This window comes from Tauraco erythrolophus, chromosome 10, assembly GCF_009769465.1.
Source record: "Tauraco erythrolophus isolate bTauEry1 chromosome 10, bTauEry1.pri, whole genome shotgun sequence".
Lineage (NCBI taxonomy): Eukaryota > Metazoa > Chordata > Aves > Musophagiformes > Musophagidae > Tauraco > Tauraco erythrolophus.
Window position 1 is genome coordinate 3,651,703 of NC_141474.1, and position 27,021 is coordinate 3,678,723.

At 50.9% G+C, this 27,021-nt stretch overlaps 3 protein-coding genes across 4 annotated transcripts; all 3 read left to right on the forward strand.

The window, feature by feature from the left end:
* The first annotated feature begins 3,784 nt into the window (after positions 1-3,784).
* APOBEC4 (apolipoprotein B mRNA editing enzyme catalytic polypeptide like 4) lies at positions 3,785-4,759 on the forward strand. Its single transcript, XM_009991199.2, has one exon. The coding sequence runs from the start codon at positions 3,785-3,787 to the stop codon at positions 4,757-4,759; it is 975 nt and encodes a 324-aa protein (XP_009989501.2).
* A 2,389-nt stretch (positions 4,760-7,148) lies between these two features.
* On the forward strand, positions 7,149-11,979 carry ARPC5 (actin related protein 2/3 complex subunit 5). 2 transcript variants are annotated; one of them, XM_086617351.1, is made up of 4 exons: positions 7,149-7,304; positions 8,194-8,276; positions 10,029-10,205; positions 10,689-11,979. In XM_086617351.1, exons 1-4 carry the CDS (start codon positions 7,160-7,162, stop codon positions 10,749-10,751), a joined length of 468 nt encoding a protein of 155 aa, XP_086473477.1. In that variant the 5' UTR covers positions 7,149-7,159; the 3' UTR covers positions 10,752-11,979. The 2 variants fall into 2 exon arrangements, with proteins under 2 accessions (XP_086473477.1, XP_086473476.1); XM_086617350.1 differs by having other exon boundaries at positions 7,149-7,302; positions 8,204-8,276.
* Positions 11,980-16,357: 4,378 nt separating this feature from the next.
* Positions 16,358-25,809, forward strand: NCF2 (neutrophil cytosolic factor 2). The gene is made up of 15 exons (XM_009987804.2): positions 16,358-16,531; positions 16,981-17,063; positions 17,405-17,513; positions 17,739-17,873; positions 18,244-18,351; positions 19,202-19,261; positions 20,211-20,254; positions 20,462-20,603; positions 20,910-20,972; positions 21,364-21,442; positions 22,629-22,672; positions 23,195-23,348; positions 23,411-23,520; positions 23,768-23,930; positions 25,680-25,809. The coding sequence occupies exons 1-15, from the start codon at positions 16,358-16,360 to the stop codon at positions 25,775-25,777; spliced, it is 1,566 nt and encodes a 521-aa protein (XP_009986106.2). The 3' UTR covers positions 25,778-25,809.
* The last annotated feature ends 1,212 nt before the right edge of the window (positions 25,810-27,021 follow it).

The following is a 27,021-nucleotide window of genomic DNA, read 5'->3' on the forward strand; positions in this document are numbered from 1 at the left end:
GTTTTAACTGTATAAAGGATTCCTCTCCAGTTCCTCCTGTGAACATTTATACCTTGCTGTGGAGCACTATTCAACTGCTCTCTGCCCCAAAGATGCCTGCATTTTAGTAATAAGTGAAACAATTTCTTCAAATTATATCCCTGTCCTCTCCAAATATAGTTGGGAAGGACAGGGATATAATTATAATTTTAATTGTGGGGGGGACATGGAACTGTTTCATTCCTTAACATGTGTTTTGAGATCCTAATCATATCCATTAGACATGATCTTCTAGATCAGGACGATGTTTTCATGCAGTGAAATTGATAGAGGCAGGTGGTATTTTTCTAAACAACTTCAAGTGTTAAAAGACCGACCCTTAGGTCCGTACGGCGTATTTAAAACCGAGCATTTCCTCTGAGGATGTGGAAGAGCCTATGAGCTCATGAAGGGCTGCATGTTGAAAAAGATTAATATTAGAGAAGATGTGGGCAAGCCTTCTGCTCAAAACCATGGAACAACCAGACAAAGCAGAAGAACAGTTTGCATATCTTGCTTTTACGCCAGGGCATTGACTATTTTGATGGGTGTGCTGCATTTGAAGGATAAAGAGAATGAAACAGAATGAGCTACACGTAGCACCACCGTCCACCACATATCTTGAACATCTCAAAGCACTTTATAACGGGTTAGTGCCAAGAAGAGGTACAGGAGACAAGCATGAGGATAGCCATCCTATAATGAACTACAGAACCAAACTAGGTACCTGAACAGGTAAAATTCTTCCTCCACCACAATCAGGATTGCAAACACCAAAATCAAGACGAAAATTACCAAAAGGGAGAAGTCAAAATTTTGAATACCTTCATTTTATATTTCCCAGCCTGAAACCATCTGGATTCCAATTTCAGACTTAGGTAAACTATTAACTCCAGCTGAGGTCTGCAGCATTTACTACTTCTGCAGATGCATCAGAATCACTGTGACAAATCAGACACCCTGAAAGTCAGAAGCCACTTTAACAATTTCCCCTGTACAGGATCTCAGTGACAGTAAGCAGCAGAAATACCAGCAAGAGAGCCATTTAGACCAGTCTATATTTTAACCACTTGGACAGATTTATAAACTTCTTTGAAGATGACAAATGCTACCAAGCTGTTCGGTATTACTAAATAAAATTGTGCATGGGAACAGAATTTTTTTCTGCGAAAGAGCTGAATGATGACTGCTTCTATTAGCTGCTTTAGCCACACACATACACATACACACACATCCATATGGAGATGACTATATACATCAGTTTAAGAGATCTCATGTAACATATTTGCACATTTTTTTCTACTTCAGAAAAAAAAAAAACACATGCAAAAAAAGGAAGAAAAATAACTTTCTGCTTTCTCATAAACCAGAAATGGGTCAATTCTGAGAACACGATGAGTGGTCAGCTTTCTTCCATTGTGCTTGACTTGCACTTTATGTAAACATCCTTCCTCTTTGCACCCCCAAAATGATTGGTTACGGGACTGACATGTATGGGAAATGAGAAGCCTCTGCCATTTATATTCACAGATTCCTTGGGATTCTGCTCCCTGGCCCTCTCTGTTCGTCAGAGCAGGCAGAGGGTTCAGACCGATGGGAAGGCTGGAGCCCGCAGAGGCAGAGCAAGCAGCCCTTGGCACTGTGAGCCCCACGAGGCTCACGGGGACAGTGGTGGCCAAAGAGCCAAAGGCTGGTGCAGCACACACAGAAATGAGCTTGGGTTGTGGGAATGCTCTTTCAATTCATCCATCAAACTGGAGAGTTTGGGGTTTGACCTCCATCCTGTAAGGATGCAACACTATTAATTGAGAAGACTGAATATTCAGCCAAAACCATCACACAAACAACGACAACAAAAAGGCCATGTTTAGAGGGAGATACAAAATTTTGAGTGTCTCTGGTGACATCCCTTTAAAGAGCCATTGCCTCTGTGTGCCACATCTCTGGTGTGCAACATTGCCATCAGGTGGCCATTCCAGCTCTGCAAAAAGACCAGCAAGGGACAGAAGGAATTGAAACCTTGCCCCATACTTTGCAGCTTTTTAAATTGTCTTTAATAATATTGGCAACCTACAGGAGCACTGGCGAGGTGGTGATAACTCTCTCATGACACCCTTCTGCAAAAAAAACACCCTGCTCTCCAGACCTGCTCTTTCCTATGTTGGGTAGCAAAAGCATTTTTCATTTTCCGAGACACGCCGCCATCGTGATTATGTTGCAATGCACAGCACGCGCTACACCTGGACATCAAAAATGTACAGAAGCATCAAAAATGACAAATGGAGCATTCTTGATGTCAGGAAGCCAATCTTTAGAAGTAATCTGAACGAGAACAGCACAATGGCCTGGATCAGGAAAGAGCTCCAACACAAGAAAATACATGGAAGTTGGCACAGAGTCAGGAGTGGAAAACAAAGCAAATGAATAAAATCAGTAATTTAAGAAGAAAATGAAATACTGACAGTCAGAGGGCAAAACAACGTGGAACGCAGAAGCAAGTTGTAGTAAAATATGCAGATGGAAAAGTTGTTCATAGTCAGAAAAGTAGTAACAGAATTAAACGGGATCCAGCGATGACGAGCGGCTCAATTAGAGCAGCAGTGAAGAGAAATAATTATCCGCCTCAGCCCTTGAGCCAAAAGTTGTTCTTCTACACAAACCCAGGGTTTGCATTTGTCTGGAACCCTGCCAAAGCAAAGCAGGCATGATTTAGCTTGCCCACGAAACGGCCCAGCTCTTGCTGGAATTACAGCCTCAGGAGGGACACACACCAACTCCGTAAAGAAGGGACAACGCTGTTGCCGGGGCACGAGAGCAGAAGCATGACAGGCGCTTTCTGCCCACCTGGCACAGCAGACAGATACGCACAGAAAAAACAATCACCTGGAAATAAATTCAGTAACGTTTTCGTTAGAACAACATCCACCTTTCAGCTACAAAAACCTCGTATCTTGTATAAAGAAACACAGGAAACTTCTTGAGATAGGAAACAAATACGGAACTGAAGCTTAACTACCACAGGTGGCTGGTTGTACAAAAGAAAATCCTGTTTATATTCTCATCTCCTAGCACCTGGCAACACCTAAAGGAGCCTGCCTGCCATCACCATCACGGCTGGAGCAAAGTTACCAACACTTGGGAAAGATCCTTCTACAGCCAAACTGCCAAAACTGGGGGGGCAACAGTGACTTTCTGCTTCACCGCCTAATTTTGAAAAGAAAGCTTGCAGTATTCACTAAAGCGGGAATGCTGAGCCAATCCTAAAAAGCCAGTGAAGGAAATTGGATAAATATTTTACTATTACCCTGAGCTGGAGCTGCTGAGATGGTAATTATACCTTTTTTTTTGTTGTTGATGTTTACTTATTTGTTTTCTCAGATCACATAAGGCTTATCTGCTAATAAATTCCCGAAAAGCACGGCTGGTTTGATGATGCAGTTTCTCCTGTCTAGGGTAAAAAGGCAGAAGCCAGAGAAATATTTTTTTTTACTCATGTTTTTAGCAAAAAGGCTAGGCTTTGAAAACTAAAAACACTCCCAGGCTGCAAGAGAACTTTGTTGTCTTTGTCACTGATCAAGTTTCTATGCCCTGCTAAAAGTTTCAACACATTTTTAAAGAGATTCCCTCCCCCCCCGCCCCCCCCCCAATTATTTTTGCAGTTTAAAGGCAAAACAAATTGAAGGGTTAAATTAAAATATTACTTTCTTTTTCCCTTCAGGACTGTCAGCTATATAGCACATAAACAGGGAGATTTTTTCAACAGAACATGAATCCAGGAAAGAAAAGACTTTTCCAAGAGTATTTGACGAATCAGGGGACTGTGGTAAAGCCCTACCGCTGGCAGAGACAGAACCGCGTCTGTGCCAAGTGTCCCTACCACGTACGGACTGGCGAAGAAGCCAGAGTCCCCTACACGGAATTTCACAGGGCCTTTGCCTTCCCATGTGGAACACCAGCACCTCTCCGAAACAAACACCTCCTCTTCTATGAACTGAGGACTTTCTCAGGCAGAGTTGTCCAAAAAGGCCATGCTACAAACTGTGCTGACCAAGGGAACCACCCAGAATCCATGCTGTTTGAGGCGAGTGGTTATCTGGATGCAGTAACGGATGCCCACGGAAGCATCGGATGCATCGTCCTCTATTCAAATTACTCTCCTTGTAACGAGGCTTACCACTGCTGCATGAGTAAAATCTACAATTTCTTGCTGAAGTATCCGGGAATCACGCTCTGCCTCTGTTTCTCTCAGCTTTATCACGCTGAGGACAGTTTCCCCACGGCCGCGTGGAACCGGGAAGCTTTGCGGAGCCTCTCCCATGGCCTGTGGCCCCGGGTGACTCTGCAGAGGCTGCCTGGGGAGGCATGGCCTTACCTCCTCTGCAATTTCGTGTACGGCACCCCAGGGTCAACCCTGTACCACTCAACTTCACTGTCAAGAACCTTAGCAGATCGACAAAATCCACATCAAATTAACGACTTAACAGGAACAGAACCGTATTTTAGGAAAGCCTTTCCACAAGCAACGCAGGGAAAACCTGCTGAGCAGCAGAACTTAAAGGCCTTTTCTTCTTCTAGCCTAGCTTCCCAACAGCCTTTCCAAGCGAGGAAAGGCAGTCTGCTATCTCCAGCATCTCAAAGCCACTTCATGCTTTCCCCAGGCATGTTTCTGCCCTTTCAGACAAAGCATCTATATCCCAGACCTAAAAACGTTGTCAGGCATTTAAAAATGCCAAAGGAATAGTTCAATGAAACTCATGATTCTGAAACGTTTCCAAGTGGCAGACACCTACTCTGAAGATGGTACAAATTGAACTGCTTTGAAGCTGTAAAACTGAGATCACAGCTGTCAAAAAAAAACATAACACACCAATAAAGTCACCTCCTACAAAAGTTAACCCACAGAATAACTATGGGTCTTAAATAACTGATTATGAAGATAATGTGGTTGTATTTTAGTCCTATATCTTCCAAACATAAACCCATAGCAGTAAACCCAAAACCCTCAGTATCTTCTGCTTACCTTCTGTGATTATTTGTTGCCCTTAAGCCAATTTCTACCAGAAAAACATAAACAGCCCACAAGGTACAACCACAACTACAGCTGGGTTGTAGCTTCCCAGCTGGGGCAACTTGTGTGGAACACATGACATCATAGCCTAAATTCCATCTCTATCAAGAAGGTGGTTCTGCAGGTAAGGCTGAATCTAAGGCTGAATAGAATCATAGAATGGTTGGGGTTGGAAGGGACCTTCAAGATGATCTAGTTCCCCCCACCTTTGGAGGCTGTATCTCAACAATTTTTCTCAGCTTTGGTAGAGATGGTAACTTTGAAAGACATCACCTGGAATCTCAGCAGCTCCTACAGCAGCAAAGCTGTCCCCTATACAAAAGCCTACGTAACTTTGATGCCCTTTTCTGTAAGAGTTTTGCCCCCCTCTGCCCTTGGCACTATTTTCACAGTATTTCACCTTCCTCAGCTGCAGACAGCGGGTCCTCCTGGCATTTTAAAACTATCTCCACTGCCTCAAAACCACGTCAGCTGTAGCCACAGCCACCAGCAGCTCTTTGCTTCCAAGAGGCGAAGGGCAGCGGTTTGCCCATTTCAGATCCTGCCACGTGAGTTCTGGAGAAACCCGCCCTCCCAATACCCTACATCTCATATTTATCATAGAATCACAGAATGGTTGGGGTTGGAAGGGACCTTCAAGATCATCTAGTTCCAACCCCCCTGCCATGGGCAGGGACACCCTCCACTACACCAGGTTGCCCAAAGCCTCATCCAGCCTGGCCTTGAACACCGCCAGGGATAGGGCAGCCACAGCTTATCTGGGCAACCTGTGCCAGTGCCTCACCACCCTCAGAGGGAAGAATTTCTTCCTTAGATCTCATCTAAATCTCCCCTCTTTCAGTTTAAAGCCATTACCCCGTGTCCTGTCACTACACACCCTTGTCAAAAGCCCCTCTCCAGCTTTCTTTTTTTTTTTTTTTTTTTTTTTAAAGGAACTTATTCTGAAGAGTTGTCTGGGCACAACAAACACCTGTCATTTAAGATATATTAATAAAGTTTTCCCATCAACTGTTTCCGTAGTAATAGGGGGGTTTACATACACATATATATGTGGGTGTGAATATTTTTTTTTCCCCTAGGACTGCTGCCTTCCATTAAGAGGAACCTCACAAAGCTGTGTCATTTTCAAATTAGTGAGAAATGCTGAATAGGATAATATAGATAACACAGATCCACACAGTCCAAGCCTAACTGGAAAGGAAAAGAAAAAAAAAAAAAGTATGCGTAGATCAGTGTTTTCACTTCATGATTCAACATATTTGTTAATATACTAAAAGTCTTAAAGAACGGGGTAACTGAAGTCAAGATGTTGGTCCCCAGCAAGAGGGGTTCCTTAACCAGTAACATCAATTGCGAACAAACATCCCTGATGATTTTAACAATCATCCAGGCTGATTTTAACCTGCTGTGGTGGAAGGTGGCCCTGCCCATGGCAGGGCGGTTGGAACTGGATGATCTTTGAGGTCCCTTCCGACCCAAACCATTCTACGGTTCTATGATTATTTTGTACAACTCGGTGCTTCTGCTCCTTTTTTAACCCTTTTTCTGGTCACAGCTATTATATATCTAAGTTAAAAGAAAGAGGCGGCTTCCCAGTATGACCTTAAGCAGCCTTGGCTTCAGCAGAGTTGATCCCACTTGGAAAATTGAAGGTTTTTCTGCGTCTCTGACGATGTAAGATGAGGCAGAAGAAACGAGCTAGAATCTCCGTCCGGACAACTGACTAGCCGCGCGGCGAGTGGCACGCTGCCAACTGACAGCCCAGCTGGCCACTGCGACGCCCCTGCCAACGGCAACACCCCTGCCAATGGCAACGCCCCTGACAATGGCGACACCCCTGACAACGGCGACAGCCTTAGCAACGGCAACGCCCCTAGCAACGGCGCGGGCTCTCGCAGCCGACCAATAGCAGCTCGCCTCCCGCGAGGCTCCACCCCCTTCTTCGCCTCTCGTCCCCGCCCCCTGGCGCCGCCTTCGGACGGACTCTCCTCAGCGCGCCTGCGCGGAGAGCGCGCCCCGCCTGGAGCGGCGGGCGCCTGCGCGGAGGGACGGGCGGCGGCGAGCGGGGTGACCATGGCGAAGCACACGGTGTCGTCGGCGCGGTTCCGCCGGGTGGACGTGGACGAGTACGACGAGAACAAGTTCGTGGACGAGGAGGAAGGAGGCGACGGGCAAGCGGGGCCCGATGAGGGCGAGGTGGACTCGTGCCTGCGGCAATATCCTTCCGCCGGCGGGCGGGAAAAAAAGTCCCGTCAGGAGCGGCGGCGGCGGCGGGGGGTGGGTACGGGCGCGGCGTCTGCCGCTGCCAGCGCTGCCTTTTATGGGAACATCCGTGCCCGGCGCTGCCGCCCGGGGACGGGGAGGGTCGAGCCGGCCGTGTCCTGGCTGGAGGGCGGACGGGGCGGAAGGCGGCTGACAGGAGGAAGGCGGCCCTGCTTCCTCCCCCTCGCGGCACAGCCTCCGGTACCTGGGAGGTGTCTTATGGTGAGGGGCGGGGGGAGCAGAGGGATGGAGGAAGGGGGTTTCCTGGGGCGGGAAGGAGAGCTCCGGGTGCACGCTCCTACTGCCGAGAGGAGCTGTCCCGGCGGCTGGGGGAGGTGGATGTGCCGAGCTGAGGCCTTTCTGGAGGGTTACAAATGGCAGAAGTGACGGAGAATAATTTCTTTTACTCGGATCCTCATTTAACGAAGGGCCTAAGAAGTACTCTCCAGTACTGGAACTGTACAGCTTCTTGTTGGTGCTGCTCCTTCCTCAAAGGGTCTAAATTGCTACCTTACACTGGAACGGGTTGCCCAGAGAAGCTGTGGCTGCCCCATCCCTGGAAGTGTTCAAGGCCAGGTTGGATGAGGCTTTGGGCAACCTGATCCAGTGGAAGGTGTCCCTGCCCTTGGCAGGGGGGTTGGAACTGGATGATCTTTGAGGTCCCTTCCAACCCAGCCATTCTATGATTCTGTGATTCTGTTTTATGATCTGTGCTAGCTGTTCAGGGAATCGTTATATCCGCTGAAGCTTCAGTATTTTCAGTCCTGCACAAGCCAGCTACTGGTATATCCCTGTCCCAGAGCTGGTTCTGTTGGTTTCCAAATACTTCGTGTCTGGTCCTTAACCATCTGGCACAGGGAACATGATGGCCGCACTACAGGCGGCTCTGAAGAACCCTCCTATCAACACAAAGAACCAGACAGTGAAGGTGAGACAGTAACTGACTCCTGTTTTTCTATAGCTCCTACCTCACCAACCCTGCCAGGTGTGCTTTAAGGAAGCTCGTTTTAGGGTATTCCCCCATGTCGAAACATCCGTGACTTCTGGTGTTTTAATCTTGTTGGAAATACCGTAGCTCAGATGTCCTCTGTCCACGTACCTTTGACTTGGTGCTAGATCAGGTGTTGTGTGTTCTCCTCCCTGTGCTGGTCGCATGTTGTGTACCGTGGCTAACTCCGCACATCACCAGGTGCCCGTGCCTGATCCAGACCTGGCAGCAGCACGTAGATGTAGATCAGGGAACCACAACGGCGGTAGTCACCTCTGACTAACGAAACTCTGCTAGCACAGCCAGACCGTGAACCTACAAAAAAGGAAGAACTGATGGTTGTTGCATCCAATCGAAATTAAGCCGTTAAAACCTCAGAAAACACGAGCGCTCCCCCTGTGACAGAACACAGGAGGCCTCTGCGTGCATGTAGTTCTGAATCTCTCCAGAATAAACCTTGAATGGCTCGTGATTGCAGCAGTGGGAGGAGGAGGCAGATAAGACATGGAACTGCCCACATGTGGAACGCCTGCAAACGTCTGTTCTCCCTGCTCGAGGAGAGTCCCACGGGCACGTTTCTGTGCTGCTCTGGCACCAGCTCGTCCTCACCAGGCCACCGGCGGAGATTTTTTCCGCCCTGCCCTAGCCCTTTCCTGACAGAGTCACAGGGTTATCGATAACACTGTATAAGAGACTGAACAGCTTTGTCCTGCCATTAGTGACTTGTTTCCATTAGCTCCGAATTGATGGATTTAAGGACACACTGAGGAGGCAGTAGAATTGAAGAGAGCAGGGTGACTGAATTTTAATGTTTGGCTTAATTTTTAGTTGATCTTACGGAACTTTTTATCTAGTTCTTCATAAAAGAAGTCTTGCTAAGCCAAGCAGCTGTGGGAGACTAAACTAAACAAGAAAACTAACATCCATAATTTCTGTAGGAGGAAGCTGCTGGAGGTATTTCTATAATACAATTATTCCCAAGTCTGACAGACCCAAGCCCTTTTTCTTTCATCCTCCCTCATTTAGCAATGGATGAGCAGGAAAAGCTGCTTTTTGCTGATTACCCGGCTAATCTGCCACTGTAATCGTGCCACACACATTCCTGGGCCTGAAATGACATCCACATCCACTCGCTGATGGTTATTAATGCAAAATATTAACATATTAAAATATTTCTGCCCCCTGGGCCTGGGACAGAAACTGACTGTTTTGAAAACATGTGGCTTCTAGCAGTCACTTTTTCCAGGCTGGCCAATGGCATTTCCATGGAATATAACAGTTGTATCACATTAAACAGTACAAAGGCAGGGAAAAGGCTCTGGTGACCAGGGAGGCCAGTCACGTACTTAATTCTTATAATTCTTCTGGAATTTGCCAGACCTCGAGTTTCGACATGAACATTTATTATTTAGCTGTAACCTCATTTCACAGGTGAAGAACTGCAAACACAGAGAGGGAGGGAGCAAACCCAGAGCAGGACAAACACATTAAACTCTTTCACGCTGTTTATCATTGGGAGGACGTACCTGTTAGACATTATCACAAAATTGTGCACAAACTGCCCTATTCAGACAGATTTTAGAACTGTTTAAAACAAAATAAATCTAGTTTTGTTTGCTGGAGAAACGAGTGATGTTTCAACGCACCTTATCCGAGACTGAATGTCTCTCTGCCTTCCTTCTTTGTCGGCAGGATCGCGCGGAAAGCATCGTCCTGAAGGTCCTCATCTCTTTCAAAGCCAACGATATCGAGAAGGCGGTGCAGTCGCTGGACAAGAACGGTGTCGACCTGCTGATGAAGTACATCTACAAAGGCTTTGAGAGCCCCTCTGACAACAGCAGCGCTGTGCTGCTGCAGTGGCACGAGAAGGTGTGTTTGCAGGGTGTGGTCCCACCTGGCTTATCCGTGGTAGCAGGTTCTTGGGTTTCTGCCTGGTAAAACTGACGTGCCGCGTCCCACGCTGTCAGGAGGGTACGGTCCCACGAGCTCACGTGCCTACGTCTTCTCATTCCTCGGGTAAAGAGTCTGCAGTTAAAATCTGGTTTGGTGCTAGACCGTGGCAAACAAAACGGTTCGATCCAGTGATTCAAGCGGATGGAAGTAGAACTTCCTTCCTAGAGGGAAGCAAAATTTGCAACCTGGTTATGCAGGGAAATAAAAGCTCGTTAAATAACTGTCCTCAAAGCGAACGCCATCGTCCTTACCTGGTGCCCTGAGCGTGAGCGGCATTTTTAACGTGGAGAACGGAGAGATACTCATTGGAAATGCAGTCAGGAAGCCTTTCTGAGCAGCAGCTGTTTCAGCCGGTGGCTACCTTGACCAGGGTGTTAATTCCCATGTTTCTCTTCCCAGGCCCTGGCTGCTGGAGGAGTGGGGTCCATCGTCCGTGTTTTGACTGCCAGGAAAACGGTTTAAATCCGGCAGCGAGCGGTTGCCTGCCATCCACGGCGTGGGAAGTGCTGGTGCAAAACCCAAACCACCAAATGCCATCGCTGCCCCGTGGGCAGCGCCTGTCTCTCAGCTTGCCTTCTCGCTGCTTCTTTCAGACCTGACAAGTCATGCATATCGTGATGTCTCTTTCTTTTTTTTTTTTTTTCTGTTAAATTCTGGAAAATTACGAAGGTGCAATTTTATTTCTAACAGGAATATTTGGTACTCGCGAACATTTCAGTGACACGTAGAGCGACGTAGACAACTTCATGTTTAGGATCATTTGCATTTGTGTATAATTATGGCAGATTTGGACCTGGCTTTCCTAGCAGACGCTGAGGGACGTAGGGCAATGTCTTAATTCTTTTTGCTAGCCAAGCAATGTTCTGATGTAAGATTTGAGAAGCGGGGCAGCTATTAATATAGGTAACTGGACCACGATTCCTTTGGTCAACCTCTGAACCTACAGCCGTGAACAGGAGAGCGAGCAGAGGCTCCCTTCCGACCCCCGTCACCATTCCAGAGAGCCGGATATCGTCCTTCACCTCCCATCTCCCGGCCTGTTCGGGTTCCTTGTGGTCAGCCAGGTGCTGGCTCTGCAGCGGGAAAGTCACAACGGGATGAAGTTGGCCGTCGTGCAGTTTCGGTGGTAGGATTCAAAAGGTTGATGGTCCATTTATGCCGGAGCCCAGCCCGGTGCACCCTCTTTATTTTGGGGAGCAAAGATCCTGATGAGAAAAAGCAAAAGCAGCTTTCACACACCGAATCGCCTTTCAAGCAACTTGGAAGTGATTTGATTTTTGTCAAGCACAACAAAGTGGCTGCCTGGGGTGATCTGAGAAACACGTACTGGTATCCACGCCACCCTTGCCCATCTCCCGTATTTTGTTTTCTAGACTCACAGGGTCTTAAAGGATACCAGACGGTTCGCGTTCCTGGTGCGTTGTGCTACAGCGTCTTAGCTACTGGGCGAATCGGGTTCCAAAATTAAAGAGGGGTTCTTTAAAAAGAATTAGGAAATCCCAGGGCATCCCAGACCACTGTTGACGGTTTAGGGCCAGGAGTGAGATCTGTGTGTTTTACATTCACCATTTTACTGCAGTTCAGTTGTGTAAAACTGTTGGGGAACTTGTGAAATCTTTGCTGGTTTTTGATATCTGCTTTTTTTGTAATAACAATAAAGACCGGACAATAAAGCGTCACTGAATATTTACTCGCTCTCTGAAATGCCTTGAATGTTTGACTAACTCTTTTCAGCAGGCTGCTACTCCAGGACGGACAAGAGTAAAAAAAAAGCAAGCCCTAAAACTTCTCCCATCCGTTATTTTTCCAAACCAGGACTACTCGGGATGTCTCTGCCTACGCCGAAACGGTGGCCAGAGAGCAAGGTAGTCACAACTGTTAATGTCAGACGCTTTCTCAAGAACAAAAGGAGGAAGAGGGTGATGGCCTAGCAGGGTGGTTGTGTGGAACAACGCTCCTGATCTCACAGTGGGGCTTTTCTTTGTCTCTCCGCCTGCCCCAGCTCCGAGAGATTAAACATTTAATTGTTGGGTTTAATAATTACAGCGTAGGCACGGTTCTGGGAGGACTGCGCATGCCTATGGCACCACTAATGGCATGCGTGCTCAGCTTGAGCTTGTGAAGGGCCTGAGCCTACAGAGACCTGGTGTTGAGCACTCCAACATCTGAAGAACATCTCCTGTTGGTCACCCAAGTCATTGCTTTGGAAAAGCGGAGCTAGTGCCTTCGGACGCCTGAGACCAAAGCATTCCTGAGGCACCACGCTCACTTGGGAATCAGTAATAACCTTTTCTTCTATCCCTCCTCCTCCTCCCTCAGTTTCCCCAGGACAATCCGAAACCTGTGCAGGCAGGCACGGGCTGGAGCGGCCGTGCCTTTCCGAGCAGGGCACCCAGCCTGTTTCACCCCACCGCCCGCTCCCCTGAGTGCCCATGGGGCAGCCAGGGGGCACAGCACCCCATCTCAGACAGGAACCCGTGTGGTTACCCCTCAACCCTTCAGTGCCCTCCCTCCCTTCCTTCCTAGGATGCTTGTTCTTGCTTAACTTCTCCTTCGGAACGTAGGCACGGCAGGAGGCACTGGGCACGCAAAGTGGCAGACGTGGCCGTGCCACAAAGACCACAGGAAACATCAGGATTCAACCGTACGTATGTGCAGAAGGTTCAGCCTCCTGGGCGCGTGCGGGGATGGCTCTGTCCTTGCAGCTCTCCCGGAGACTGTGTTTGGCTTCTCTGTTTTCTTCCATTCGTCCAAATTTGGTTAAGACTCCAACCAATCCTCATTTTTTGAAAAAACAATTAATAAAAACATGTAATCTCAGATAAGCGAAAAATATTTTCCAAAACAACCGACACCAAAGCAGGTCAGCTGCCTCTAGGTGGCATTAGGTAAACGAAGGCAACAAGAAGAGCGATCTTCAGGTTCTCCAGATCACCCTGGGGTGAGGTGGGACGTATTTAGAAACATTTACAAAATGTCTACATCTTCCACGTCTGCGTTGAGGGATGTGCTAGAGACACGCCAAAGTAGGGGCAAGATTTGCAGGCAGGCCTCTCTCCTATCGACCGATGGGCAGGAAAGTCCAAAGTCAAGCTAGTTTTCAAAAACAATGTCCTCTTTCCTCCAAATCCTTGGGGAAGGCATTGCTCGTGCTCGTGGACCGTACAAATACCACGATGGGGCACGAGCCCCCGCCGTGCCACACAGCGACCCGTGTCTGGGTGCTGCGTTCACCTTAGGCAGGGGCTGCCACCAGCTGAGCCAGTCCGGCACGGCGCTAAATCCCTGGGCACCAGCTCCACGGGAGGAGGCACGCGCTCCCATCGCCCTGCTGGCAAAGCGGAACCTCAGCTTGGTGGCCCCAGCGGGCACACGGCGGAGGGCTCCGAGTGGTGCCAGCACAGCCAAAACTCCACCAGCACGGCATTCACAAGACCTCCCGCAGTGAAACATGGGGATGGGACCAGCCCATAAGCTGGAGAGAAGTTCACCAAAGGAGTCCCACCATCTAGCAGCCATCCCACAGCAGCTCCTGGCCCTGAAGCACGCTCATCCCCGCTCACCCTGGCAAGAGAGGGTGTTAGAAACCCATTGTACCATATCCCTCAAAGAATTAAAAGAGGAAACCAGAGGAAGATGAGCAGGGAAGGGAAAAAAACAAACCCTGAACAATTTCACTTTGCAAAACATGTTTCCCTTCCTATTCTGAGAAGGAAGCCTTCAATGAAAAATACTCTACACGCAGATGGGACCTACTCAAAGGAGTACAGCGTTTGCCGAGATCTGAGCTAGGAAGGCTCAGCGCTTCCGAGGCTCGCAGACCTCCCACCGTTGCCTTTGGCCCCAGCAACCTGTGGCAATGGCACCTTCTCAGTCACATCCTGCTTTTGGAGGAGCCGAGACAAACTGCTGTCCTCTGGCTACCTGGAGCTGCAGCCCCTGCCAAGCCCTGGGCTCCGAGTCATCCATCACTTGGCCAAAGAGCTCCCACGGGATCCTGCCTCACTCCCTGGCACCGTTTAGGGAGTGAGACAAATATCTCAGGTCCTGTTCAGAGAGAGCTCAGACCCACCTTCCAGGGAAGGAGCTGGACACACTTGGTCTCCTCCGCTCCTGCGTTACAAATTTCCCAAACAAGGTCAATCCCCTCCGTCTTTCCTCATACATAATGTTTTTCCAGTGCCTGGCTCGGCCTTTTTTTGGGTCTCCTCTCAGAAATGATGACAAACTTGTGCGTATTCTTGCTAGACAAACTCAAAACTACTGGATTTTGAGCATTTCTTCATAGTTCTTACCCATCTCTTGGTGATCTGCAGTTGTGCTGGATTCTGAGACTCTACCACGGGAGGTGTCACCATCTCTGTTACTCACTTCCTCTTGGACGTTGTTGTAGAAGAAACATGTTTGCTACTAAATCAACTCGGTCAGAGAAAGGGGAACCAGGGGCTGGCTAGAAGGGGTGTCTTCATCACAACTCTGAAACGGCTTGAACGTTAACGCTAAAAATAACCAAGCTGAAGGACAGCTGTTCCGAGCGTTTGCTGTGCTTGTGTCTTTCAGATCCCATCTTTCTGTGAAACACAAGAGGAAAAAACAAACAAACAAAAAACCAAACTTGCCACAGGTGATCTCACATCGTCCTCCAGCTCCCTTTGTACCACTTTCAGGATCAACCTGACCCTACCAGTGTGCCAATTCGGATAATTCCACAAGCAGAAAATTCTCTCTCCAATAAGGTGAGCCATTTCCTGTGAGATGGGGTCTCCCGTTCCTCAAAGGGATGAGAAAAGGCATCTCAGGGGTGTTTTCACACTCATCATGGTGTTATTCCCATCCCTCTCCTTCAGCATCGCTTTGGCTGGTTGCGTCTCCCTCTGCTTTTCTGGAGATCAAAGAGTCTCCTCCGTGCTCCCATAGGAAGCTGGCTGGGAGCAGAGGGATGCGAGGGCATGCTTGCAAATGGAGAACCAAAGAGAGACCTCAGGGCCAAGGATGTGCTTGGTCCTACTTTTGATTAAAAAAACCCCAAACAAGTCCTTGCTCTTCAGCAGCTCGGGTTTCTTCTTGAGCAGAAGTCTCCTCCACAGTCTTCCTCCTGTTGTGGCCATTATGTGATTTTTCCGGCGTAGATGAGTGTTGACGCACAAGGGCCAAGTCTTGCTGATATATTTTAAGCTCTTACAAAACATGTGTGACATCAGTGGTAGATGCAGCAAAGTACTTCCAAAACTACTTAGAAACCACACGTGGAGCACCCAGCTCCAAGCCTTCTGAGTCAGCAGGTCAGACCCTGCCGTCACTGCTGCCACGTGCTCAGCGTCCCCTGACCCCCCAGCAGCACTCCAGCACCACGTTACGCTCCGTTGGCTGTAAAACACCTCGACAGAAGAGATGTTGGGTTGAACATGAGTTACCACCGCTGCCCGGGCCCCCCGAAGACCCATCCTTGGGCAGCTCCACACACCCCCTGCAGAAGAGCTCCAAACTGGGGCAAAACAGTGGGAGACAGGCAGGACAAAAGGCTTCCCCGGCTGTGCCTTGGGTTGTACTTCATCCTCGTGCTTGGGTGGGCAACCAGGCAGGCAAGCCCCAGCCCAGCTGCCCGCAGCCATGCCCTGCCAGGAGATGCCTCCAGGAACCATTTAGCAGCTATCTCCATGGAGGACCACGCTTCGGAGGACACAAGGGGCTCAGCCTCAGCGCTCGCCCTGTGGCTTTGCAACCCTAAATCGGACCCGATCCACCACCCAGCTGACAAAATCCATGGCTTTTCATGAAAAACCCAGCGAAGCCACACCCCAAGAGACGAGGAACGTCTGATGGAGAGGACCTGGCATGCGACCCATGGCAGCTCAGCGTGGAAACCTACTGCAGCGGAGCAGCCTCCACCCCACTTCCCCATCCCGGGGCTGCGTCTCACTGACGCGAGTGAGGCCACTTCCTGCCGGGTTTGTGCCACGGGCAGCGGAGAAGGCAGAAGGGAGACGGAGAGCGGCCGAGCAGCTCCACAAGGAAGGACGAGGAGAGGGGTGAGACCCACCACGCAGCCGAGGACCCCACCCCGCACCATGTCTCTGGTGGAGACGATCCGGCTGTGGCAAGAAGGGGTGTGCGCGGCAGACGGGAAGGAGTGGAGGGCAGCCCTGGATGCCTTCATGGCCGTCCAGAACCCCCCTGCCAAAATCTGCTTTAACATCGGCTGCATCCACCTTGTTCTGGGGAAGCTGGCCGAGGCCGAGGAGGTAGGTACTGCCCAGATGGTCACCACCCTGCTCAGACACGCAGACCTGCCAGAGCCGTGGGCACGGAAAAGGGGGAGGAATTAAGGGCCACGGTCTGGCTAAGGGAAGGATTCGGGACTTTCTAAAGCTGGGATGGAGTGTGACACCCCTGGGCTGTTCCTGCTCAACCTGTTTTCCCTGTGAATCAGCAGAAGCAGCGCGCGGCTTGCTGCTCTCCCAAAGGTGACCACAGGGCACTAAGCTGCCGAGAAAGTAGCGGTGGATGGTTCCAGCTTCAAAAAATTAGGAGCCTGGTACAGGCTCCACCACCCAGTGCCCAAGGCTGTAGGTAGAGGTAGCCCCCAGAGCCCAGCTCAGGCCCCTTGGCCAACACAGGACAAGTATAACCGCTCTGTGCCCTCGGTTTTCCCTCCTCACTCCCTTTTTGCCCCATCCCTACCTCCGCGCAGGCGTTCACCCGGAGCATCGGCTGCGACAAGCACCTGGCAGTGGCGTATTTCCAGCGCGGGACCGTGTTTTACCGGAGACAGAAGTGAGTGGAGGGCTTTAACTTTTCGGTTTTGCCTCTCACAAAGGTGCCAACCTTCAGCTGAGGACAACCCCAGGAGGGCTGGTAGCCTAGGGGCCAAACTGCAACCCTTCGAGGTAAAAAAAAAAAAAGGCTCCTGTTGCTCAGCAGTGCGGTCTTGGGATTAACACCAGCCTTGGAGCATATCTCCTGCCCCTGAGGTGTCCAAAACCACTACGAGGAGATAGGAGAGACCCAACTAAACTCAAACAAGTTGAAGTAAAGATCTAGAGGGACCTGCGAGGGGTACCAGGCAGACAGAGTGCCACCACGAGGTGGTGACACCCTTCTCTTCTGCTCCACAGCCATGAAAAGGCCATCGAGGACTTCGCAGAGGCACTGGCCCAGCTGCGGGGCAACCAGCTCATTGACTACAAGATCCTGGGGCTGCGCTACAGGCTCTTTGCTTGTGAGGTGAGAAAGACTTGATAGACGGTTTTGATCCCAAAGGGTTGTTCACCATCTCAAGAAATCCAAGGAGAAGACAACCAACCTCTCTCCGCGCCTTGTGAAAAAGGAAGGGAGCTGGCGCAGTGCTCTGTGCGGTGCCACCACCCTGCTGTCCTCTCCTTCACCACGCTCCTGGCAAGGGTCTGGCTGCTCCAAGAGCTCCTTTCCTTGCTCCCATCCCTCCGGCAGATACTCTACAACATCGCGCTGGTGTACGCCACGATGGAGGACTGGAAGAAAGCTGAGGAGCACCTGACGCGGGCCATGAGCATGAAGAGCGAGCCCCAGCACAACAAGATTGACAGGGCCATGGAAGCCATCCTGGTAAGGAAGAGCAGGTCTTACAGTCACCGTGTTTGGTCACAGCAGTCCCACAGGGAGGAGAGAGAAAAATCCCAATGACAGGGAAACCACCTTCCAGCTGCAACTTTAGCAGAGCAGGAGAAAAAAGCAGCGGGCTGAGCAAAACGTGTCATGCTGAGATAGATACAAGTCGGTTGGAAGAGCTTTGGGTCACTGGGGAGGTGGGGACGGGAATGCTGCGTTAAATGGACCACGTCAGGGCAGGGGTCAGGCTGTCACAGTGGTGTGTTGACTTTATGGAGTGAGACCTTAACCCCAGACGTAGAAGGAAGGGGACATTAAGCCGTCCCTGCTCTCACCTCCAAAGAATGCTGACTTCTCTGTGCTACAGAAGCAGAAGCTCTGCGAGCTGGTGGCCATTCCCGTGGGGAAGCTGTTCAGACCAAACGAAAAGCAAGTGGCTCAGCTGGAGAAGAAGGACTACCTGGGAAAAGCTACGGTAAGAAAGAAACATCTTACTTATTCAGGCCAAGCCTGTGGGTGGAGGAGAGCAGCTGACCAACCCCTCACCACCCCGCTGAGCTTCTATCTTCTGTCTGGTGGGCAGCCAGACCTACGGAGCTGGTCCATGTCTTGGGGATACCCCCCGGGCATAGGATCTCATAGGGAACGGGGAGTCTGCAGGAACAGAGGAACTAAAAGCGTGTTTCTGCAGAGCGTGGCCTGTTTTCATTTTCTCTCTTTGGTGAGGCCTGAGGGACAGTCAGTCGGCACTGAGCTGGAAAGGTCCCACGGGAGCTTCAGCTCGAGCCAAGAGTTTTTCAAGGAGGGGAAAAAGAAGCTATTTAAAACCTGACAGCCACGAATGACCTCCAGCTCTTCCCCTGCTCCCTTGGAAAGAGGCTTTTTGGCTCAGATGAGCAACCAAGCTTTTCTCCCATGAGTTTTCAACATACAAGTGTTGGGATGTCACCCTTGGGCTCAGATCCTGGGAGGCTTTGCTCTGCCGGAAAGCGAGCCATCGGCTGTGCAGGCACTGGGGAAGTGGTTGACCAAGAGCTAAGCAGCTCCTTGGGTGTCAGGGGATCCCCAGAAACTTGCACTCAAACATTTATGAACTTTCTCAACGATGTTTAAAGTCGCCCGGAGAAGGTAAGGGCTTGAGCTGGACTCTCTGACTCCCTTCAACGTTTGTGATTGGAACATAAAGGGAAACTTTTAGGTTATAGGGACTGCAACTGCAGTAACAGGCCAAGAGCTGAGGCATTGCCACAGGAGAAGGGTGGACATGAGAGGTCCGAGAGAGGTCTACGGGCACCAAGTCATGACCTGTCTGTGTTCGGCTCTAGGTGGTGGCATCCGTGGTGGACAAGGATGATTTCTCAGGATTTGCTCCGCTCCAACCACAGGTAAGGCACCACCAATGAACAGCGTCCTTGGTGGAAGTTCAGGAGAACATTAGGATGGGTATCATCCCGCAGCGTGCCCAGGGCTCTGGCTCACCATGAACTTTCTGCTACTGCTGTGGGCCGGAGGCGGATGCTGCCCCCACATCTCAGCTGCTTTCTCCATCATCGGACAGCGCAGCCCAAACCCACCTACGTTTGTGGTTTGTGGTCGAGGTTAACCCAGTTCCCCAAACAGAGATCTCGTGGCCTGGTGGCACATCCTCTGCCCCTGCCATTGCTCCAGGGCAATGGCTTTCGGCAGGGAGCGGTCTCAGACCCTCCCCCCGAGATTCATTGGGTTCATCTGCCTCAGCTCAAGCCATCAGAGAAGCAAAAGCAGTTCTGCTTTCATGCTCCATCCTCCTCCCAGCTCCCGAAGAATCAACAACTCACTGCGGGAGTCAGGACTACTTCAAGTAGCTTCTTCAGAGGGTTGATAAATCCACCAGAGACCTGAAGGAACTTAAGGCAGGAGAGACCGTAAAGCACGACGACAGCAGCCGGGGATTTTACAACTTACTGCTCAAAGTGGCTGATCTCAAACCCATGATCTCAACCCTCCGTGAGCTGGAACCAAAACCACATCGCGTGAAGACAGGATCATGCCTCTGGAAAGCAACCACAGCTGGAAGAATTCGGAAACCGCTCATTTGAAGGAGCAAAGCCAGTGACCCTCCTCACGGCACAAAAGGCCGTTGCTTTATGTGTTGAGGCGGCAGAGAGCCGAAAACCTACCATGGCCACCTGCGAAGCAGCAGAACACTCTCTTTAGGTTCAAATCATCCAAGGTGACACCAGCCCGGGGAGGAAGGAACCGCGCAGGGGTGGTAGAAAGCTGCAGGACACTTATGCAAAGCAACTGAAATCCTCCAGATTACTGATCGTTTCCTTTTTGTCTTCTTGTTGGCAGGCCACTGGTCCTCCACCCAGGTCCAAGACCCCAGAAATCCTCAGGTAAGTTGGATGAAGGATGGACAATGCTGCTGACCCGTGCAGCCATGTCCAACCCCATCCCGCACCATCGCAGTTGAGTGTCCAGCCACCACCCAAAACCCAGGGTGAGGAAGGGATCATATAACCAAGGAGACAGAGGTCTGGGTTCCTCCTACAAAGTAAAATGATGTCACCCACCTTCCTGACCTGCCACTCCTCCCACACCAGGGCCCTCGAAGGGCAGCCGCACCGCGTCCTGTATGAGTTCGTCCCTGAGACCAGCGAGGAGCTGCAGGTCCTGCCAGGAAACATTGTCTTTGTCCTGAAGAAAGAGAAGGACAACTGGGCTACGGTGATGTTCAATGGAAAGGTACCAGGGGTGTGCTTGGCAGGAGGAGGTGGACAACAGAGCGGACACTGTGAGGTTCTGCAGAGGACTTGGAGACCAAAGCCTTGCCATCAGCAACTACATGAGTTTCTGACTTAAGTCCCTTATGTCCACCCTGACATAGGCCACAGGGTTCAAGGAAACCCCCCCCAAGCTGCAGCAACTAACCTCTGAGCTTCAGGGACTCTCCTGGATTCAGGGCAGGGCAAGGACAAGCTCAGCTGCGTCCTCCAGCAGCAGTTTGCCTCCTTGCCAAGGAATCTCCCACTCTCTCTCCTTCCCCCACAGAAAGGGATCGTCCCCTGTAACTACCTCGAGCCCGTGGAGCTCCAGAACAAGCTGCACATCCAGGTAAGGAGGCCCAGGAGGAGATGGTGTCATGGGGAAGGCAGATGCCCACATGTTCACCCACCACCTATTCTGGGCCTGCTGGCAGGTCCCATACCTGCAACTCCTTCCCCCTCGTAACACTGGGGTTGGTTCTTCTGCATCCTGGTCACCTTAACGTGAGCTCAGAGACATGCAGAATCGGGGCAGATGCTGTGCCGATGGCCCCTCCTGGGTGGTGGTTGGCAATGCTGGGGAGATGAAGGGGTAGAGAAGTTCCCCCTCCCCAGCTGAAGACCCCAAACAGACCTTGGGAAAAGAATGGGTTGGAAGGGAGGCTCCACGGGACAGCAGCACCCCAGCTCCCTTAGGAAGGGTGGGATTGACAGCACTACCCTCTTCCCATCCACCACAGGAAGAAATCCCTCTTGAAGCCGAGATCCCCGAGCCGCCCAGCTCCACCGCTCCAGCAACGCCGCGGCGGCCAGCGCCAGGTCAGTGCGGGGAGCTGCAGGGACAGGGCTGCTCCAGGGGCAAAACCCTGGCAGCAGGTTGGAGACGGTTTCCTTGGTGCCGTGTCCTCACACTTTGAGACCAGAGCTGGGGTTCATCTCCACCTTCATCCCAGGCCCTTTTGCAGTCGAGGCATGGGCCAAAACTGCGGTTCAAAGCTGGGGAGCGCGTGTTTCAACAAGCTGAAATGAAGAGGTGGGAGGAAATGCTGCAAGTTGCCTTCTCGAGAAGACATCACACGGTGCTTGGAGGTGGGAGCCTGCGGCTGAGCTGCCAACTCCACACCGCCTCAGGAAAAACCCATCTGGGGTAGAAAATAGCACCGTGCAGAGACCATACCTGCCAAAAATAATAAAAAATAGGAACATGTGGAGAAGCAACTGCCAAGCCCCTTGCTCTGAGGTGGGCCTGAGACAGTCGATGGTGGACCGGAAGACCACTAGTGACAGGATAGGGCTCGTGTCCCAAGCAGAGCAGCCTCATAGGCAGCCCAGTGGTAAAGCTGATATAGAAGATGGCTGTGGCTCATGGGAGTTAAGGGCCACCACCTCAGGGACCCAACAACCTCAAAGAACATCTTTATGGTTCCAAAAGCCATTGCAGATCTAACAGTGGGACCATAATCAACAGCGGGTCTCTGTCTCTTCCTGGAACAAGCAGATCCTTACGAAGAGCCTTCACCAAACCTGCATCACGTCACCCTCCCTGGAGATCTGAATTTAGCTTTATAACCCCAGTGAAGGACAGGGATTGCCTCCGGTTTTCAGTGTGGACCTGGGGAGCTCAGAAAAGCAAAGACACAAACCAGCAGCTCACTTTTTTTGGGTTGTTTGTGTGTTGTGGGTTTTTTTTGTTGTTTGTTTTTTTTTTTTAAATCCACCCAGGAAAGACATCCCACCTCTGAAGCTCCCATCCCTAGAACAGGGAAGGCACAGAGCCCAAACCTCAGCTTGGTGGTTCTACCTACATCTTCGCAACGAAGCCCTTTGCAGTTGATGCTGCATCCATTGAAGGGACCACCGCTGGCTCCAGGGCTGGCTGCTCTTGCTGCGGACAACGATGGGTGTCGAGGAGAAGGGCTGCAGGAGATCTAAATGCCTGTTTAGGTGCAGACCAGCACTGCTTACCCTATCTCACTTGCTGAGCCACCTCTTCCTTCCTCCACAGACCACGCTCCTGCCATCGTGACGCAGCCGAGAGAAGCACCCAAGGTAACGTCTCATGAACGTGGAACCCGAGGTCAAGAGCCCTTGTACGCCTTTCGCCTCGGTTGACCCTTCCCACTTGAGAAGGGAGAAAGGGGAGAGAGTTTGGCTGTAAGACACGTGCTCCTGGGCAGGGTCAGCACATCAGGAGGTCATACTGAGGAGAGAGATGGGAAAACACAACAATCCCAACTCAAAAAAAAAAAAAAAAAAGAGAATGAGGGGGCTGGGGAGCAGACACTTCTCAAATTTGGTCACCCAAAAGCCACGAAACGGTCACTAAGTGCCCAGTCGATGACTGTGCTCTCTCCTGGGACGAGCCCAGGGCTGCCAACCCGCCACGCGTCCAACCGTGGCTTCGGTGGCACGAGGGAAGTGCCCAGGGCCGCAGAGGCTAGCGGAGATGTCTCCCTGACCAGCACCCAGCTGATGCCCTGCAGCTCAGATCTGACTCAGGCGACCCCAGTTTCCACATCCCAGTCCCTCCCCAAGTCCCAGGAGCTCTCACATCCAGTTTACTGCCCGCAGGAGGCCGAAGCGGCCGTCTCCAGCCCCCGCATCCTCAAGGTGCACTACAAATACACCGTGGCCCTGCAAATCGAGCCAGGCCTCTCCTACACAGAGCTCCTGGACCTGGTTTGCAAGAAACTGGAGCTGCAGCCCGAGCACACCCAGCTGAGGTGAGAAGCTGCCCGCTGCGGGCAGCAGGAGCCCCGTTTCCAGCGCTCCCACCCTTACCCCATGTCCTCCCTGCCAGGAACCGAGCGCTGGTGACTCTGAACACGGAGAACCTGGAGGCGGCTTGGAGCCAGAGCAAGGACAACTGTCTGACGGTCTGGTGCGACATCACGGAGGTCAGTGACAGCTAATGGTGGTGGCCACCTGTTCTGCCAGCTCCTGGCAAGGAACCTAGGCAGATGTTGCCTTCGCTTTCCCTGCCATGAGTGCAAGTTGTGGCTTTCAAAGCCAACCAGCGACCTCTTGAAGGGCAGAGGAGCCAAGGAGGGGTGAAGAGGAGAAGTAGAGCTTGACTCTCTTATCCTGGTACAAAGAGAAAGGAGAAGCCAAAAGATGTCCTTACCAGCTTATCTCCTGCCCTAGGGAGAGGGGTTTTTACCGGACAGCAAACCGGAGGAGTCACCACAGGAGGCAACACTGGAGGAGACGGAGCCAACCCAAGTTGTCGCGCAGTACGATTATGAAGCCACCCAACCTGAAGACCTGGAGTTTCAGGCGGGAGATGTGATACTCGTTTTATCCAAAGGTAACCATGCTCCTTCTGGGACAGGGGAGGGAACGGGAGGGACCTCCCAGCCCTGGTGAGAACATGGGCCTGACCCCGAGATGCTGTGCGGCTGCAGCAGCCGCTGCTCGGTTCAGTGGATGTTGTGGGTTCCCAGCATCTGCCGGCCAGGCCAAGAACTCGCGGTTATTTGGGCAGACGCTGGACGCACGTTCTTCAGTGGAGCCTACAAGCTTCACTAGGGACTTTGATCTCCTTCCCCGAATCCTCCTGTCCTCCAAGGGAAAACTGCTTCATACTGGGTACCTGCAGAGTAACAGCCCAGCTCAGGTGGCCTTCACCAAGAGCAAACTTCTCCTACAAGTTGCAGTTTCCCACCTTTAGCTGCTCAGATTTCTGCCACAGGGCCCTCTGAGAAAGCCTGTGTTTTACACCAACACTTTATCAGGGAGGTTCGGAAAGAAGCTTGCAGAGACTGCAGGAGCACAAGGAGGCAGGTGCAAGCCAGGGGAAAGGACAACCGAAGGACACATGAGAGTTGCTTTCCATCGCAGCGCTACATCACTGAGCGCCCAGTTTCCAGACCCACAGGGTAAATTTGCTCCATCCCCATGAGGGATAAAAAAAAAATACCCCAACATCCAGCCTACTGAGGCGTCTCCAGCTCCAAAACCCAGAGGGTTTTGGACTTACCAGCTAGTTCTCTGGAGCCACGAGACAAGCAGGACCCAACATCTACAAGACCGCTTTGTACACCTGCCTTCTTCCACCGCAGCTGCCTTCTGTGCTGGTAGAGCCAGCAGAGCTCCTCCAGCCCTACCCCGGCCTTCCCACCCATGTCTCAGTGCCATACACGCTTCTCCCAACGTATTTCCATCACCCCCCTGTTTCTGGCACCCCCTTTCCCAAACAGTTTCAAGATGAGAGTTGCACTTGACCTGTCTTTAATATTAACGTCTTCAGTGCACGAGAACTGAGGCTTAAATACAGACTCAATCTCAGCAAGACCCGTTACGCGTTTTTGAGTTGGATCCTCAGGATCCAACGCGTCACAGGAGGGAGGACAAATTGTGACACTTTGCTCTACGTAGCTCCGTCACTCATTTGTGCAGGCTTCGGCAGCGCTACACAAGCGATCACGGATCGCTCCCCGTTGTACAGGGAGTTTTTGCACCATACAGCGTTGAGGACTTCCTCTCCACCCCAAAATCCTACTCCCCCCTTCACTGCTGAGTGAAATATTTCCCATGAAAAAGTTGGTTCTCACCTCATTTGGTTCCCACAGCCAGAGTTTTCAAAGCTCTTGAGCTCTTGACTCAACCCAGGGTGGCAGACGCTTCTGGGTTTTGTTTTGGGGTTGGCTTTTTTCATTTTTTTTTTTCCCCACATGACATAGAATAGCAGGTGAAAATCTACTTTAGTTGGCATTTTGAAGACGACAGCCTACCTCAGATAATTTCTCCTTCCTCTCCACACTCTGTTTCCACTGTCTTCAAGGAGGTTTCTAAGCCCCTTGGTCTCTCTCCATCTACTTTTCCCACTTCCATTTGGCAGTGTGTTCTTTCTTACCTTATAACTTCCCTCTCTACCTCATTCCTCCTCAGCCCCTTTCCTTCACATTCCTCTCTCCTCCAGGCTTTAGCATGGCTAAAAGGTCTACCAGCAGAAGACCTTAAAATGGTGGCCTGGGGCCTGGCTGCAGCACGCGGAGGTTATTACGCTGCTGTACATCCCCAGGGTGACAAAACTTGTGTTTGTTCTACCTTCCAGTGAATGAAGACTGGTTAGAAGGCCAGTGCAATGGGAAGATCGGCATCTTCCCGTCTGCGTTTGTTCAGAAGTCTAACACTAACGACCCGGAGATGTGATTTCAGAACAGCTTCAAGTCACAGACACAGAAAGAAATGAAGAATTCAGCTGTTGCGATGAAGAAGTTTCCATACTAATTGCTGCATCTGAAAACGGATTTAAAATATTATTGCTACTTGTGCTAAAAGCTTTATTTTTTATTTCACCTTTTGCATTGTCCTCTAAAAAACCCCTGTGCTTACCTGGGACTTGCTCTGTCCCACCTACGCTGTTCTCAGCAAAGCTTTTATACAGACAAGCCAGCGGCCGGGAAAACCCAGGTGAGGGTGGTGCCGCCAGCTTTTACAGCCCTGCCAACAACAGATCCCAGAGAGGAACCCACCTTCAGGAAGCTACGGACCAGGAAAGCCTGAACTTCCAACACCACTTGCTTCCTTAAAACACTTCTGCCAACCCCAAAAGCTTACACAAGAGACACCGTGCAGCCTCGCCCTGCTCCAATTGCCAATTCGTTCCCAAACTACAGTGACTTAAAACCCCCCGCCAATAAAAATATACTTTATTTTTCTCCCCCACCTTTGGAGGCTGTATCTCAACAATTTTTCTCAGCTTTGGTAGAGATGGTAACTTTGAAAGGCATCACCTGGAATCTCAGCAGCTCCTACAGCAGCAAAGCTGTCCCCTATACAGAAGCCTACGTAACTTTGATGCCCTTTTCTGTAAGAGTTTTGCCCCCCTCTGCCCTTGGCACTATTTTCACAGTATTTCACCTTCCCCGGCTGCTGACAGTGGGTCCTCCTGGCATTTTAAAACTATCTCCACTGCCTCAAAACCACGTCAGCTGTAGCCACAGCCACCAGCAGCACTGCGAGCTCTTTGCTTCCAAGAGGCGAAGGGCAGCGGTTCCCCCATTTCGGATCCTACCACGTGAGTTCTGGAGAAACCCGCCCTCCCAATACCCTACATTTCATATTTATCATAGAATCACAGAATGGTTGGGGTTGGAAGGGACCTTCAAGATCATCTAGTTCCAACCCTCCTGCCATGGGCAGGGACACCCTCCACTACACCAGGTTGCCCAAAGCCTCATCCAGCCTGGCCTTGAACACTTCCAGGGATGGGGCATCTACAGCTTCTCTGGGCAACCTGTGCCAGTGCCTCACCACCCTCAGAGGGAAGAATTTCTTCCTTAGATCTCATCTAAATCTCCCCTCTTTCAGTTCAAACCCATTGCCCCTTGTCCTGTCACTACACACCCTTGTCAAAAGCCCCTCTCCAGCTTTCTTTTTTCTCTTTTTTATTT

Coding starts and splice junctions, on each gene's coding strand:
- APOBEC4 (XM_009991199.2), top strand. CDS start 3,785: ATGAATCCAGGAAAGAAAAGACTTTTCCAAGAGTATTTGACGAATCAG.
- ARPC5 (XM_086617351.1), top strand. CDS start 7,160: ATGGCGAAGCACACGGTGTCGTCGGCGCGGTTCCGCCGGGTGGACGTG. Junction 7,305..8,193: donor GGACTCGTGCCTGCGGCAAT/ATCCTTCCGCCG, acceptor CTGGTCCTTAAC/CATCTGGCACAGGGAACATG. Junction 10,206..10,688: donor TGCTGCAGTGGCACGAGAAG/GTGTGTTTGCAG, acceptor TTCTCTTCCCAG/GCCCTGGCTGCTGGAGGAGT.
- NCF2 (XM_009987804.2), top strand. CDS start 16,358: ATGTCTCTGGTGGAGACGATCCGGCTGTGGCAAGAAGGGGTGTGCGCG. Junction 20,973..21,363: donor AGAACAAGCTGCACATCCAG/GTAAGGAGGCCC, acceptor CATCCACCACAG/GAAGAAATCCCTCTTGAAGC. Junction 21,443..22,628: donor GCCGCGGCGGCCAGCGCCAG/GTCAGTGCGGGG, acceptor CTTCCTCCACAG/ACCACGCTCCTGCCATCGTG.